This window comes from Mobula birostris, chromosome 6 (genome assembly GCF_030028105.1).
Source record: "Mobula birostris isolate sMobBir1 chromosome 6, sMobBir1.hap1, whole genome shotgun sequence".
In the NCBI taxonomy this organism is placed as follows: Eukaryota; Metazoa; Chordata; class Chondrichthyes; order Myliobatiformes; family Myliobatidae; genus Mobula; species Mobula birostris.
Genome location: NC_092375.1, coordinates 195,181,216 through 195,198,187, shown reverse-complemented (window position 1 = coordinate 195,198,187; position 16,972 = coordinate 195,181,216). Strand labels below are relative to the sequence as shown.

General features: G+C 39.0%; 2 protein-coding genes across 6 annotated transcripts in view; both read left to right on the top strand.

Moving 5' to 3' along the window:
• Positions 1–2,967, top strand: part of nckap5l (NCK-associated protein 5-like) — a 607,033-nt gene extending 604,066 nt beyond the window's left edge. For all 5 annotated transcript variants that reach the window (XM_072262144.1, XM_072262143.1, XM_072262141.1 and 2 more), the window contains one exon: positions 1,504–2,967. In XM_072262144.1, the coding sequence (XP_072118245.1) occupies positions 1,504–1,776 (273 nt within the window). In that variant the 3' untranslated portion in view covers positions 1,777–2,967. The remainder of the gene's footprint in view (positions 1–1,503) is intronic.
• Positions 2,968–3,957: 990 nt separating this feature from the next.
• Positions 3,958–16,972, top strand: part of LOC140199678 (ly6/PLAUR domain-containing protein 1-like) — a 47,118-nt gene continuing 34,103 nt past the window's right edge. Inside the window, 4 exon segments of the mRNA XM_072262148.1 lie at positions 3,958–3,981; positions 3,983–4,076; positions 4,079–4,156; positions 4,616–4,753. Coding sequence (XP_072118249.1) covers positions 3,958–3,981; positions 3,983–4,076; positions 4,079–4,156; positions 4,616–4,753 — 334 coding nt within the window.

Here is a 16,972-nt window from a genome sequence, read left to right as displayed (position 1 = left end):
GAGTCAGGACAGTGGGATAGAAGCTGTCCTTGAACCTAATGGTTTGGCTTTCAAGCTTTTGCATCTTCTGCCCAAAGGGAGTGGAGAGGAGACAGGTGGATTCTTTGACATCTTTTTGGAGGCACCAAGAAGTGAAAGGAGATCTCATGAAGGGGAGGCTGGGGTTTTGTGCTGTGTTGAGCTGTGTCCTCAACTCTCTGCAGCTTCTTGCAGAGGAGCTGAGCCCAGTGTAGATTAGCCATGATCATATTAAAATATGAGGCAGATTTGAAGGTCCCATGTTTTAAAAGTATTTGATAGATATTTAAAGATGGTTTGGGGGTGGCTACTGAACAGGACTGAAAGAAACTGCAGAATGTCGTAAAATTATTCTGCTCCATCTTGGGTACTAGCCTCCAAAGTGTGCAAGATGCCTTCAAGGAGTGGTGTCTCAGAAAGATGGTGTACATTATTAAAGACCTCCATCACCAAGGACACGTCCTCTTCTCATTGTTGCCATCAGGAAGAAGATACAGAAGCCTGAAGCCACACACTCAGCGATTCAGAAACAGTTTCTTCCCCTCTGCCATCCGATTTCTAAATGGACATCGAATCCATGAATACTACCTCATTTTTTAATTATTATTTCTGTTCTGCACTATATTTAATGTAACTTATATACATATATAACCTTACTGCAAATGATTTACTTATTATTTTTCTTTCTATATTATGCATTGCATCGTACTGCTGCCACAAAGTTAACTAATTTCCCGACACATGCCGGTGATAATTAACCTGATTCTGATGGTTGTGACAGGAGAAAATCAGGGCAATAAACACAATAGGATTATTTAACCAGGGTGGTTAAAATGGTTGAAATAATCCAGTCTCCATTTGGACCAGACATGCAATTTGAACCATTGGTGTTGAAGAACGGTCTTGGCTTAAAACGTCGACTGTTTATTCATTTCCATGGATGCTGCCTGACCTGCTGAGCTCCTGGCGCATTTTGTGTGTGTTGTTCTGAAGCGTTGTGTGTTTAACAAAGGAGTAAATCTCTTTTAATAAGTCGGGGAGATCATTATTTGCCAGTAAAATTAAATGAAGAGCCCCTCATCATAAAAGTGAACAGCTGTTTAAGTTCTATCCTAAAACTTGCTGGGTTTTATTGAAAATTGATTGCCTAGGAATTCTTATTGAAATGGTTTCTGTTCCCATCATGATGGTCAGACTCAGACTGACTGCCAGGGAAAAAGAGGAAAGCAAATTTGTTGATGATGCAACTGGAAACGAAATATGTATTCAGAAAAACGGCACAGAATGTGCTTCCCCCAGGCAATGGCCTATTCCCAGAACTGGGAGAATTGAAAGCAGGAATCCTCTGTGCCTGCATTATGATAAATTAAGGCCACTAGAAGGACAACACAATGCTACCGGAAACCATCGGTCCCCACTCCTCGATCCATTTCTGACCAAATATTCTCTCAGACCGTAATCTAATCCATTTCGATTTATTTGCAGAAAATCAAACAAGTGAGAAGTGAAGGGTCAGTCTCCAAGTTGCCCACTCCGCCGAACGTCTCGATGGACAAATTCAACAGGATCAATTTGCGCAGAATAGAGGAGAAGAAATATTTATCAAAGCCCGAGACTGACAAGGAAAGCGCAGGGAAACTCGAGCAAGTCTCGCCGAGTTCCTCCGGAAAGACCGGTGTGGACAACTCGCGATCGCTGAGCGATTCTTTGTATGACAGTTCCTCATCCTGTGCGAGTCGAGCTTCTAACGAAGTGTAGAGCGACAACAAAGAACCAAAAAGAATAATAATGCAAGATAAAGACAGTTGGGACAATTTTGAAACTGTGTCACAGTAAAATTAAGACCGAGTAACGAATTCTGCTCTTCCCACAGCAGATTGCACTTCTTGTCAGAGAACACTGTATTAAAACTGGTAATCGCTGCAATTCCTATGACGTGAATTAAATTTAAAGGAAACCTATTTTGCACTGTATAAATACTGAATTTCTTTTCTTGTAAATTGAGAAATATATTTGTAGACAATAAAGCAATACATACTAAAACATGGTGCAATCCTGCCTGGACTAACACCCTTTCGCTGGGAAGTTGGAGATCACAGGTTAAAATATCATTTTTGTCTGCATTTGTTTTTTTTGTTCGCTTTTTGCTTGGGTCAGATCCTGTGCTGAATACCAGTTCCACAAATGGGCACACATTCAAGGAAATGGGATTTTTAAAACGCACTCCCGCTATTAGGAGGGAAGCAAAAACTATCTACAACTCAGATTTTTGTGCCTAGGAAATTGACGGCCCCAGTTCAGATGACGTATATTTTAACTCAGGTGACTTGTAACATTTATAAGAAAATGGATGGCCGTGTATCCTTAGCGGGGTTTTGTCCGGTAAAAAAAATGTCAGGGATATCTGTAAAATACTGTAGTTGTTCTTTAAACTCTCGTGTAATGTGATGAACACATCTTCAGCTACGAGCCAGACTATCAATAATAATCAGTTTTCACTTTACTTTTTTTTAACAACTTCGCCGTACATCCCTACTGGAGTTGATAAAGTTTTTTTTAAAAATAGAAACCCCTTTTCCAGCAGAGACTTGGCGGTGCTGATTCAACTCATCAATTTCCCTTTGATTTCCACCAGTCCTCCCTTCATATATTTGGAGAACATGTGAAATTTCAAATAGCGCGTATTTTTTTCTAGATGTGAGATATTTATACCTACTTTTGTACATCGAATTGTAAAGTAGTATATTTGATATGTTCTGATTCTACACTCAATCAAAACGGCTGATTCAAAAATGTTCCAAGTGCAAACATTCCGCAACGTTCCCAACAGTGTTACTTGAATTCCTGGTGCAATCTAGATGTTCATTATTAGAAATTAATGTCATATTTTTCATGTACGAACTTTGTTAAAACAAAATAAACTCGATGCGTTTGTTTTCAGATTTTAAATCTGTCGTGTGTTGCAAACGTCGCCTTGTTATCTTTTAATTCTGGACGTGCCAACAGAAAACTTTCAGAACCATTTCCCGAGCCTTGATCGCTTTTGTTGTTTTGCGATGGCCAGTTAACACACATAAAAACTCAAAGGCGTTTTCCTTTGGCGCTTGAGATGGTTACGCGAATTGCAGACTCCTCTCCGCTCTGTGTGCGCGCACTCGCCTCTCGGTGACTGGCGGACTCACCTAACCCCGCAAGGAATCGACGGCGCCCCTCTTGCAGGGTAATGCATGCACCGTACCTGCGTTAGTTAATAATGAGACTAGCTGCGCGCTGTCCACAAAATTGTAAATGCACTTTTATTCAAAGCAGGGATATGACCAGTGAGCCGTGATCGCCGTAGAAAGGGACAAATGGAAAAGCTTTCAAGCGTACAGGTGATCACCCAGCATTCTGATAAGCAGCGCTTTTCCAGGCTTATTAGGATTAACTGTTTAAAGACCGTAATTGCAGCTTTGTCAATTGAGTTCCGCGTCAGAATGAACCGAAGTCACAGAGCCGGTTCATGTAATTGCAGAATTCCGCAGTACTGTGTTGGTTTTACAACTAGGTTTAGAAGCTCGAAGCCTCGCGAACACGTACTGCCGATAGATGTAACATTCGGCTCCGTTACTTCCAGAAAACTCGGGAATATATTGGGAAAGAGGAAATGCAGATTTACGCACATAAACTCGTCAAATTACTTGTGCATGTAATATCACTGAGCTTCCGATTGTGTTTATAGACTTCTGCAGCTTGTATTTTACATAAGCCGTTCTGCCTGACTGTTACTTTAATCTTCACCCCCTTCCCTTTTCTCGTCTCTTCCTACAGTTAACGCGCTTGCTTTCCCGCATCTGCGTCTTACTTTCTTTCTCGTTCTCGCTCCCTCGTCCCCCGGAATACGTACCGCGAATCTCTCCCGAGTCCCAAGTGACAGATGACTGTTGTCACGTGGTGCCAATGTTTGCCTCCTCTGCCCATTTCCCCTGTCTCTCTACCAAACTCTCAGTTTCCTCGGGCGCTCAGTCGAGGGACCACTCACTCCACAAGACATGGCCGGATCGTGCGAGCTCGCCTGAGATGCGCTGCACAATGATACCGCGCAGCAGAATGGAGCTGTTCATGTACACAACTTTCTGCGGCATGTTAGCGACCACAGGTAAGCTTGGGGTTCATCCTCGGTCCCCTGGCGGGAAAACCAGTTTCCCAGGAGCTGAAGTTATTTAACCTGAAATAGCTGTAACCAAAAATTGCCTTGCGTTTTCTCTGCTCTGTGCTCCCGTGTGTTTGAATCAATTTCTAACAACGATTTTTCCTACAGCCGAAACCCTTAAAAGATTTTTTTTCAATTTACCACAGTGAGCCAGTGTGTGTGAGCTGTTAGAGCGCATACTGGCTAATTAATCGCAATAAAAGTTAATAAGAGCCATAAGTGAATCAGAAACCAACGAGCAAAGCCTTTCAGTCTTCGACATGAAATTATTTCAAGTGACTGAACTTGCAATATATTGGGTTCATTCAATCTCTACCTCTCCATTGTCATTTCAGCGGGTAAGTGCGGAGAGGCCGATCTGACAGTCCTTCAATCCACCACGTATCCATCTTAACTTTCTTTCAGGGTATGGCTTTCAGATCCAATGTTATCAATGTGAAGAATTCCGATTAAACGATGATTGCTCATCTCCGGAGTACATCGCAAACTGTACTGTCAACGTGCAAGACATGTGTTTGAAAGAAGTGATTGTCAAAAGTGACGGTAGGGATCACTCAAGGGAAGATTGCATGGGGGAAATATTCATGTCGTTCGGCTTGTAATAATTTAGTTCCATGAGCAATAACTTTTGGTCAGTGGATGTCAAAGAAAATATATTATTTTGACACTGCAACCTTGCAATTAGAATTTCATTCTCTCGACTAGTTACAATAAACATCCTTAATTTATTTTTTATAGATTAACCAATTTCTGTCTGAAGTGAAATATAGTCCCATCAGGTAGTGAAGTGTTTCGGGGTTCTCGCGAATCTAGGTTGTAATTGACTGCAAGATACGGAAATAAATTTAAAACACATAAAAACGCAGCTGATCGATCTGTTCGTCCATTCAATGTTTCTTTTCTGTCTCGCAGTCCAATATTCGACTATATGGGGAAACAGATTAAATCCGACATTTTGACGTGATTAGGGACAAGGAGATCACAGATTGAATTATAAGGTTTGAACTGTGCTGGAGTGTTAGTAATATACTCTTTGAATTTAAATAGAATTTTTTTCCTCTTCCGCGACATTCTAGATAAAGTCCTCTCATCATATGGAAAAAAAGAATTCAGTTTCAATAAATGTGACTTCTACATTTACACAGCATTGAGAAGTTTAGTTTTTGGAGGGATTAGACAAGTCGAATTAGCTTTCTTCCCAATATATAAAATTTGAGAGTGAGGATATGATCTTAAGATGATGGAGCAACACACACAAATCGCTGGAGGAACTCGGCAGGTCAGGCAGTATCTGTGGAAATTAATAAACACAGGAAATTCTGCAGATGCCGGAAATACAGAGTAACAAACACAAAATGCTGGAGGAACTCAGTGGATCAGGCAACATCTATGGAAAGTAATAAACTGTTTACAATCAGGCCGAGAAGCTCGTCAGGCTTGAATGAATATGCCCCCTTCTTTCTAGTCTTGATGAAGGTTCTCGGCTGAAACATTGACCGTGTATTCATTTCCATGGACGCTGCCTGACCTGCTGAGTTCCTCCAGCATTTTGTGTGTGTTGCCCTGGATTTCCAGCACCTGCAGAATCTCTTGTGTTTATTATTAAGTTGATAGGGTCAAAATCTGGTGTAGTGCAGGTAATAGATGGAACTATTTTACAAACTTTAACATTTAGTAAGGGAAGTGCAGACAGATCTGGGATGTTATATTACCTTCTGCTCTCAGCAAACATAGTTATACAATTATCTGCATAATACTGCATTTAGGTTCCAGTTATATAGATATATTTATATATTCTGTCTAATACAGGAAACTCACAAAACTATGGTTGACAAATGCAGTGAGACTTGAATTTAAAAGAAACACATTTAACTTCACCTTTCACATAACATCTGGCCCCAGAGCATCATCTCCTAAGACGATGCTTACAGTATGCAAGAAGCTATCTGATTTTAAGAAAAATTGTAACAAGAAATACAATAAATATGTCTTGGGATATAGCAATCTCCCAAGACATTATGGATATGGATAACATGAGAGGGCCCTGTTTTAAGGTGCTTGGAAGTAGGTACAGAGGAGATGTCACGGGTAAGTTTTTTACGCAGAGGGTGGTGAGTGTGTGGAATAGACTGCCGGCGATGGTGGTGGGGGCAGATACGATAGGGTCTTTTAAGAGACTCTAGGATAGGTACATGGAGCTTCGAAAAATAGAGGGCTATGGGTAACCCGAGTTAATTTCTAAAGTAAGTACATGTTCGGCACAGCATTGTGGGCAGAAGGGCCTGTATTGTGCTGTAGGTTTTCTATGTTTCTATCTTTAAATTGTAGATTTTCAGATCACCATGTGCTCACTCAGAGCCAATGGAAAGTAAAGGCAAAAGTACATCACTGGCTCCATATTTAGAATGTGACAGAAAGATTTTAAACTACTGAGAGCTTGCTTTTCATAATTCTCATTGTCTGTTTTGGTTAAATCTACGTTGAGATTTTGAAGGTTTCTGTTTTAATTAGGGTTTTGTCACGATTTATAAACAAAATTTGGACTTGATAGATACAAGGTCTACTCTATAGAATCTCTCTGCAGTAATGATGTAATAAAAGCATGTTATTGTTTTCACCCAATGTCAAGCAGCTCTGCATTGACTCCGATCAGCTCTTGCAAATTGGTGTCACTAACACTTTCCCAAAAAGTAATCAGAAATTTAAGTTCATTCTGCCGTATAGGGAAATAGATTAAATCTGACATTGAGGCCCAATTATTTTTAATACAACACAATTAAGGGTTATAATACAAAACATCATATTATATTTTGAACTACTTTGATTTTGCTGATCTGGTTTATGACAGTCAGTTACGTACTTAGACAAAGATATGTAACTGTTTATGTAGATGTAGTTAGTTATACAATGTAAAACTGAATACATTATTGAATTCAAGACTATAACCAAGCATTACAATTGAAATGGATTCTCAGACAATGGTGTAATTTCACGCTCTTAACACCATTTAATTGGAGTCACTTGCAGAGGTTAATTTTGGAGTTCAATCCCAGGTATCAATGCATTCTGACAAATAAATCAAGAAAGAAGACAGTGTATGTTCCCTTCTTACATCTGAAAATAACAGAGGGAGCAGTGAAGTGAGTTTTGCGGTTTTCTAGTAGAATCTACAGAGACACAAAAGGTGGATTTGACCATAATACCATAAATAAGACAGTTTGGCCCATCGAGTCTGCTCCACCATTTCATCACGGCTGATCCATTTTCCCTCTCAGTTCCAATCTCCTGCCTTCTCCCTGTATCCCTTCATGCCCTGACTAATCAAGAATCAATCAACCTTAGAGTTAAATTTACATAAAGACATGACCTCCACAGCTGCTTGTGGCAAAGAATTCCATAGATTCACCACTCTCTGGCTAAAAAAAAATTCCTCCTCATCTCCATTCTAAAGGAATGCTCCTCTATTCCGAGGCTGTGTCCCCTGGTCCCAAACTCTCCCACCATAGGAAACATTCTCTTCACATCAGCCCTATCAAGGCCTTTTAACATTCAATAGGGACCCTTTCCCACCGCTCCCTCTCTATGATCTCAGCTGCCTCTCCGACTTTTCAGTTATGTCCTCACCCAGACTCGCTACGACAGCTATCACTTTCCACTTTCCCCTCACTCCATCGTTTTTATTTTGGCACCTTCCACCTTCCTTTCCAGTCCTGCTGAAAGATCTCGGCCTGAAACGTTGACTGTCTGTTTATTTCCATAGATGCTGCCTGACCTGCTGAGTTCCTCCAGCATTTTGTGTGTGTTGCAAAGCTGGAATCTGTTTCTTTCTGTGCAATTACCTCTTGGCCTCTAGATTTCCTGAATTTGAACAACAAATACCCATGCATTTTTGGGAGGGATTGCTGTCCAATTTCTGAATATATATATTTGAATTTGCACAGTATGAGTGTGAGGGAGCAAGAAAGCATTTAATTCTCTATTTGATCAGCTCTTGATCATACCTCAGTTCTGCAGTGTTGATGCAGAGAAGTCTGTAATGTCAAGGATTAGAATATGGAAAGGACGAGTCGGATGGCTGGGATAGTATACAAAGTTAACAGAATGGATAAGAATGTGGGAATAGAAATAGATTCATCAGACTCTCATATCCAGCCTGCTATTCAGTGAGGTAATAGCTGATTATAATCACAAGCGATTCTGCAGATGCTGGAAATCCCGAGCAACACACACAAAATGCTGGCGGAACTCAGCAGGTCAGGCAGCATCTGTGGAGTGGAATGAACAGGCGACGTGCTGGGCAGAGTAGCCTTCTCCTCCCTGCATCTTTTTATTCTGGCTTCTTCCCCCCATCCTAATGAAGGGTCTTGGCCAGAAATGTTGTCTATTCAAATGCTGCTTGACTTGCTAATTTCCTCTAGCATTTTGTGTGTTACTATAGGTCATAGCTGACTTCTGTTCCCCAACTTATCCAGCCTCGGTAGTGAAAATTCACTGATTTCATACTCAAAAGTATCAACTAATCTGGCATAAACTGTTTTTGTGCTTGTAGGAGACTTCTGTAGATCCACAGAGGAGAAATATTTTATAAGGACTTATGATTTTATTATTTTCAATAGTTCCATTTAATATCAGAGAAATGTATGCAATATACATCCTGAAATTCTTGTTCTTCGGATATCCACAAAAACAGAAGAGTGCCTCAAAGAATGAGTGGCAGTAAAAATGTTAGCACCCCAAAACACCCTCACTCTCTTCCTTCCACACACAAGCAGCAGCAAAGCCATGACCCTTCCCCACTACCACCCACTTGCACCCACCACCCACCAAGCATGCAACCGCAAAGACTCCAAAAAGGACCATGATCTTCAATACGACAAAAAACAATCATTCACCTGACAATTCAACGTAGCGCAGGTTTTCCCTTATTCAAGGCTTCTCCATCAATGCACAGCATTTCACTATGAAAAACTCCAGTCAAATCTTTGTTATGTTTATTCCAAAGACAGGGAGATTGGTTTGTGCAATTTCTCCTTGGAATTGTAAGAGTCAGAATCATGGAAAACCTACAATACAGGCCCTTCAACCCACAATGCTGTGCCGAACATGTACTAACTTTAGAAATTACCTAGGGTTACCCGTAGCCCTCTATTTTTCTAAGCTCCATGTACGTATCCAGGAGTCTCTTAAAAGACCCTACTGTATCCGCCTCCACCACCATTCCCATTCCACGTTCTTGTGTAACTCCTCAGAATTTTATAATCCAGAAAGTTCCAAGATGAAACAGTATGCCTAGACAGCAGGAAGTACAGCAAATATCATAAAGCCAGAACTTTATAAATCTCTATAAGACACAAAGACTTTATCTGATACACAAGTGTAGTTCTGCGAGGGTGTGACATTGTTACTGGTACTTAATGAAGAATTAAATTTTGACACTGCTGTTTCTGGTAAGTACCTTGAAGAAGATTAGAAGAGTTAAATCTAGTCTTCACAACAATTTTATTCCTTAAGTATGTCAGTTAAATCAACATAATCTCATCATTATTTGCTATTTTTGGGAATTTGCTGTGCACAAGCAATCTGGTCTGTTTCTGACAAAGCAAAATGACATCATTAGCTGCAAAGACTTAGGGATGTCCTGAGGTTGTGGAAATCACTGATTCAATTAAGTCTTTTCTTCCATCATGACATTTCCCATATATCATAGCCCTTCAGGTATAACATCTAATATCAATTAGACTTTCCAATTATTTGTTGTATCTGACCACTGCATTTTAGAGCTCTGTGTTATAAGCACAGAGCCTGAAGGCACGCACTCACCGATTCAGGGTAGCTCCTTCCCCTCTGCCGTCAGATTTCTGAATGGACACTGAACCCATGAACACTACCTCACCACCTTTTTACTCTCTCTCTTTTTACAATACTCATTTAATTTAACTTTATATATATACTTTCTGTAATTTACAGTTTTTTAGAATTTACTATTATGTATTGCAATATACTGCCGCTACATAACAACAAATTTCCTGACACATGCCGGTGATATTAAACTTGATTCTTTTACTGATTCCCTCTAAACTACACAGACATACAGCCGCGCAGTAACTGAATTGTTCCCATGCACATAGCCTTTGTTTCTACGCAGTTAGAATTTTCGTTTATATACTGTAATGTTAATATAAAGTGCCACAGAGTTTTGTGGCATAACAATTTCAACGGTTGGTGCTGTAAAAAAAAATTAGAGGCAACATTAGTTTTCTAGTATGCCTATCTTTTTGCTGTTAAGGAAATACTTTTATACATCTATTTGTTGTCTTGAAAAGATGACCTTAATGTTTATCTGTGTTCATATCAATCTGGCACTGTTTTGCCCACACACTTAATTAACCTTTTTATATTTTTATGACTCTATTCACACTACATATTTATCTTTGTGATAAGAATCTCTTGTGTTTATTCATTTCCATCGATGCTGCGTGACCTGCTGAATTCCTCCAGCATTTTGTGTGTGTACTCTGGATTTTTAGCATCTGCAGAATCTCTTGTGTTCGTGATATCTGTTGATGAGGTCCAACACAAACATCTGTGTGGCTACCAGTCCAAGGAAGTGTTGATTTTATTATCTTTCCCATCTTCTAATCAGGTCAATTAAATGCCCTCACTTGCCTGAGGTTCAATTTTAACTAAAACTTTATATTTGAACTTAATTAAATGCTTTCTGGAAGTTTATGTAAATTACACTCATAGATATTACCCTCTCTACTATTCCTATGTCTTCAAAAAATTCAGTTCTATATGTCTGACCAATTACAAATCTGAGTTGGCATTCTCTGATGAGTTCCATTTTCTCCAGGTGATCAGTCACTTTGTCCCTAATTATAGACTCGAATAACTTCCTCAGAACAGATTTTAGACTAAGAGCTCTGTCGCATCTGGCCTCTCTCTCACATCTCCTATAAACAACAGTGCTTCCATCCAATTTTTCTAGTGTACGTAAAATAGCAATTCCTAAAACAGAACATTTTGGGAAAATGTAGCAAAAGCATTAGCAATTTCCTCATGTTTTGTAAATTTTGTAAATCTGTCTATCTATTTAGTGATTGATTGAGATTGATTTCAATACAGCACAGAATAGGCCCTTCTGGCCCTTTGAGTCACACTACCCAGCAACCCTGGATTTAATCCGAGCCTAATCACAGGACAGTTTACAATGACCAACTAACCTACTAACCTATAGGTCTTTGGAATGTGGGAGGAAACCATGTGGTCACAGGGATAATGTACAAACTCCTTACAGACAGCAATGGGAATTGAACCCGGGTCGCTGGTACTGTAAAGCATTGTGCTAACCACTATGCTACTGTGCCATCCCATTGTATTTTTACTAAACTGCTTGCTTCCTTGCCTATTTTAACTTCAATGACTACAGCCCTTTGCTCATCATTTATTTCCATGAACAATCATGTACAACACCCTCGCCCTCTGACACAAACAAGAAAAGTTTCAGCCCAAAATGTTGACTGTTTATATTCATTTCCATAGATGCTGCCTGTTCTGTTGGGTTCCTTCAGCATTTTGTGTGTGTTGCTTTGGATTTCCAGCAACTGCAGACTTTCTCATGTTTTATATTCTTAGTTTTGTTTCAACAGTAAATTTGAAAATGTTAGCTGCAGTCTATTAGAATAGATGGTGAATAGTTGGGACTAACACATTGATCTCTGTGGTTTCTGCTGGAGGAAAGATGAGGGCAGATGTCAGAGGTAGGGTTTTTGTGCTGAGATTGGTGAGTCCGAGAATACACTGCCAGGATGGTGGTAATGGTGGTAAAGACTGATACAATAGAAATCTATAAGAGATTCATAGACAGGCACATAAATGTAAGGAAAATGGCAGGGGTGGGTTATGTAGGAGGGAAGGGTTAGACTGATCGCAAGGCAAGTTTATACAGTTTAGTAGAACATTGTGGGCTGAAGGGCTGCTTCTGTGCACAGTGTTATATGTTATCCTCAGCCAGACTCTTCTGTTCTGTTAATTAACCTTTAATCCATGTCAGCATATTACTTCCAGTACTGTGTTCTATATTGTTGTTCAGCAATCTCCATTCGGGGACCTATCAAAAGCCTTTCAAAAATCCAACTATACCATGTTCACCATTCCTCATTATTTATTTTCATGTACAGTACTGTGCAAAAATTTTAGGCTATAAAAGTTATATATATATTGCTAGAGTGCTTAAGACACCATACAAGGTTATTTGATTCCAAACAATTGGTTTATTGACCATTACAGAATGTTTCTCCAGTGCTTCCTGCTCTCTTCCCTTTCCCTTGACCTTTTCCCAACCATGATTCCCCTCTTCCTTCCCCCTTCCCACTCTCAGTCCACAATACAGACTCATATCAGAATCAAGTTTATCATGACTCACATATGAAATGAAATCTATTTTTATCTGTGGCAGCAGTACAGTGCAATACATAAAATTACTACAGTACTATGCAAATATTTTAGGCACCCTAACTATATATACGTGCCTATGACTTTTGCACAGTACTGTAGATATCTTCAAAAGATACCACTAGAAAATCAGATTCAGAATCAGAATCAGGTTTATTATCACTGGCGTGTGACGTGAAATTTGTTAATTTAGCAGCAGCAGTTCAATGCAATACATAATCTAGCAGAGAGAGAAATAATAATAGTAATAATAAACAAAATAAAACATAATAATAAATAAACAAGTAAATCAATTATGTATATTGAATAGATTATTTAAAAAATGTGCAAAAACAGCAATACTGTGTATTAAAAAAGGTGAGGTAGTGCCCAAAGCTTCAAAGTCCATTAAGGAATCGGATGGCAGAGGGGAAGAAGCTGTTCCTGAATCACTGAGTGTGTGAAACTATATTTCCTTTCCATAAGTCCATGCTGACTTTGCTCAATCATATTAATATTTTCAAAGTGTCTTGATAGTGGATGCATTATTGTAGATTACAGTATTTTCCCAAATACTGGAATCATCTCTTTGGACCAGAGATGAGGAGGATTGTCTTTAGCCAGAGGCTGGTGAACCTGTGGAATTCATTGCCATAGATGGCTGTGGAGGCCATGACATTGGGTATATTTAAAGCGGAGGCTGATAGGTTTCTGATTATTAAGAATGTCAAAGGTTACGGGGCGAAGGCAGGAGAACAGGGTTGAGTGGGATAATAAATCAGCCATGATGGAATGGCGGAGCAGACTGATGGGCAGAATGGCCTAATTCTGCTCCCATGTCTTATGGTCAATTGTCTTTCTATGGTCAGGCTAACAGCTCGGTAATTTCCTGCTTTCCTTTCTCACTCCTTTTGTAAATAATGGGATCAGATTTGTTACTAATCTACCTGAATCAATTCTGAATCTCTACCATTTCCATATCTGGCACTATAAATTCCTATCTCTGTCTGGAAGGAACATTCATTTACCCCTTTTACTTTTTTTCCTTTACTTAGGACTCTTTCAATTTTTCCTTGGGACTCCTACGTAATAAAATTATTGACCAACACTTTCTCGTTCGATCTGACAGTGCTAGATCTAAAGTATCTCTTTCCCAGTTGCTTCCTGAATGGACCTGAAACTCCATTTTCCGTACATTCCGGGACTTCCCGTTCTGCGTTGTTAGTGCTAATTTCATTTGCTGAATCGATGTGAATGCCAAAATTCTCCTTGATTACAATTTTGCTCAAGTTACATGTACTGCAGCTCTAATGGTTCTTGTTTATGCTCTGTCAAATATTATTGCTACTCAGGAGACATAGAAACAATTACCACCAATGTTTCTCACTCCTTGCTGCTTCTTATTTTACCAAATCAATTCTAATTCTTAACCACAATCTGTTTAAGCAAAGATCCTTCTTACCTGCAACACTGATTGCATTCTCTATTTACAGTTGTATTGAACGTTCTTATTAGAATGTCAAATACCTTCCAAGTCATTGTAAAAAAAACTTTCTCATTCCTCTCGTTTTCTATAATATTCATTTCATTTGCAACATTTATTATCTTTACTGTTTTCCTTTGTTCTCCATCGTGGATACTTTACCGACATTCTAAATGTTACAATCAGAATCAGAATCAGTTTAATATCACCGGCATATGTTGTGAAACTTGTTAACTTTGTGGCAGCAGTACATTATAATACATGATAATAGAAAAAAACTGTGAATTACAGGTAGTGTTCATGGGTTCAATGTCCATTCAGAAATCAAAAGGCTTCTTCATGTCTTCTGACATTCTGGTTTATATGATTTCTTACTTCCTATTCGTCAAACTTGATGTTTAATCTGGCAAGTAGGCAGCTTTTGTCTTTGCACTTCAAACCAAAATTGAAGACAATTAAGCCAAATACTATTTTGAATGACACCATCACTCATCTATAGATTTACCTTTAATAATTTGTATTAATGTGACATAATTGTGATTGATATTGTGATTAATGTTGAGATAGACCTGGGAAATTATATCCAAATGAGGTCCTATGATTTTCATTTTAATAGTGCCTGGGAATCACAAGGTCATCTCGATAGAGGGCTCCTTAAATTCTGATTTAACTACATTGAGGATGGTTAAATTCACATTGTAGATGAACAAGATTCCACAAATTCTTCTGAAGGAACAAAGATTCAGAAAGCAGTTAAATAGCTATGTTTGTAATTTCATTACAGTTCTAAGGGAACTTCGTCCATCAGAGAAAAATTATTAATTGTTTTATTTAATTAATAAAACAAAACATGTGTTTAATCACTATATATGTTTCCTGATAATGACAATACTTATTATTATTATTTCACTTTGTATTTGCACAGTTCATTGCCTTTTGCACGCTGGTTGTCTGCCCTAGCTGGTGTCGTCTTCCATAGATTCTGTAATGGTTATTATTCTATGGAGTTATTGAGTATGCCTGCAAGAAAATTAATCTTAGTGTTGTATATGGTTACGTATGCCAGAATCAGAATCAGACTCGTGTTTAATATCACCAGCATACGGCATGAAATCTGTTGTCTTTGCAGCAGCAGTACAATGCAATAAATAATACTGCAAAGCCTCTTCCCCTCTGCCATCCAATTTCTAAATAGACATTGAACCCATGAGCACTGCCTCACTTTTATTTTGCACTACTATTTTAAAATGTAACTATTTAATATCCATATATATTTACTATAATTCACTTATTTTTTCTATATCGTCATGTACTGCTGCCGCTGAGCTTACCAATTTTATGACATATGCCAGTGATATTAAACCAGATTCTGGTTCTAATTCTAATAATAATAGAAAATGTGGATTACAGTAAGAATATATGTGTGTGTGTACATATAAAATATTTAAATTAATAAATATCGCAAAAATAGAAATAGAAAAGTAGTGAGATAGTGTCCGTGGGTTCAATGTCTATTGAGAGATCGGAAGGTAGAGGGGAAGAAGCTGTTTCTGAATTGTTGAGTGTGTGCCTTCAGGCTTCTGTACCTCCTACCTGGTAAATGAGAAAGGGGTGTGGCCTGGCTGATTGAGGTCTTTCATGAGAGAAGCCACCTTTTTGAGGCATCACTTCTTGAAGATGTCCTGGATACTATGGAGTCTTGTGCCCAGGGTGAAGCTGACTAAGTTTAAACCTCTGCAGCTTATCTTGATTCTGGGTAGTAGCCCCTCCATACCAGACAGTGATGCAGCCAGTTAGAATGCGCTCTGTACATCTGTAGAAATTTGTGACTGTATTTAGTGACCCATCAAACCTCCTCAAACTCCTGATGAAATATAACCACTGCCGTGCCTTTGCAGCTGCATTGATACGCTGGGTCCAGGCTAGATCCTTAGAGACGTTGACACACAAGAACATCAAATTGTTCACCCTTTCCAGTTCAGATCCCTCTTTGAGGACTAATGCGTGTTCTCCCATTTTACCCTTGTCTTACTTTGATAATAAATTTACTTGAAAGTTTGAAATTTGAAGAAGGGTGTCAGCCCAAAATGTTGTCTGTTTATTCATTTCCATATATGTTGCCTGATCTGATAGGATTCTCCAGCATTTTGTGTATGTTGCTCTGGATTTCTGACATCTGCAGAATTTCTTATATTTAATCGCTAAGATTTTTACTTTAAACAAATGCTCTTTTTATATATTTCTAAACAACTAGCAAGCTTAGTTTTAATCTCTTCGACAGTTTAGTAAATCATCATAATTTACAGGCAGGGCTTATGTTTGAAGAACTAGCACTTTGGCAAATAGCAGAATGTGCTCAATGCAGCTGAAGCAGTAGGCCAGCATACATCAGCTTTCAAAGAAAGTGATGTCTGAGGCTGACCAGACATTAGAAACATAGAAACACAGAAAACCTGCAGCACAATACAGGCACTTTGGCCGAACATGTCCTTACATTAAAAATTACCTAGGGTTACCCATTGCCTCTATTTTTCTAAGCTCCATGTACCTATCCAGGAGTCTCTTAAAAGACCCTATCGTATCCACCTCCGCCACCGTTACCGGCAGCCCGTTCCATGCACTCACCACTCTCTGTGTAAAAAGATTACCCCTGACAACTCCTCTGTACGTACTTCCAAGCACCTTAAAACTGTGCCCTCTTGTGCTAGCCATTTCAGCCCTGGGAAAAAGCCTCTGACTATCCACATGATCAATGCCTCTCATCATCTTATACACCTCTATCAGGTCACCTCTCATCCTCCATTGCTCCAAGGAGAAAAGGCCAAGTTCATTCAACCTATTCTCAT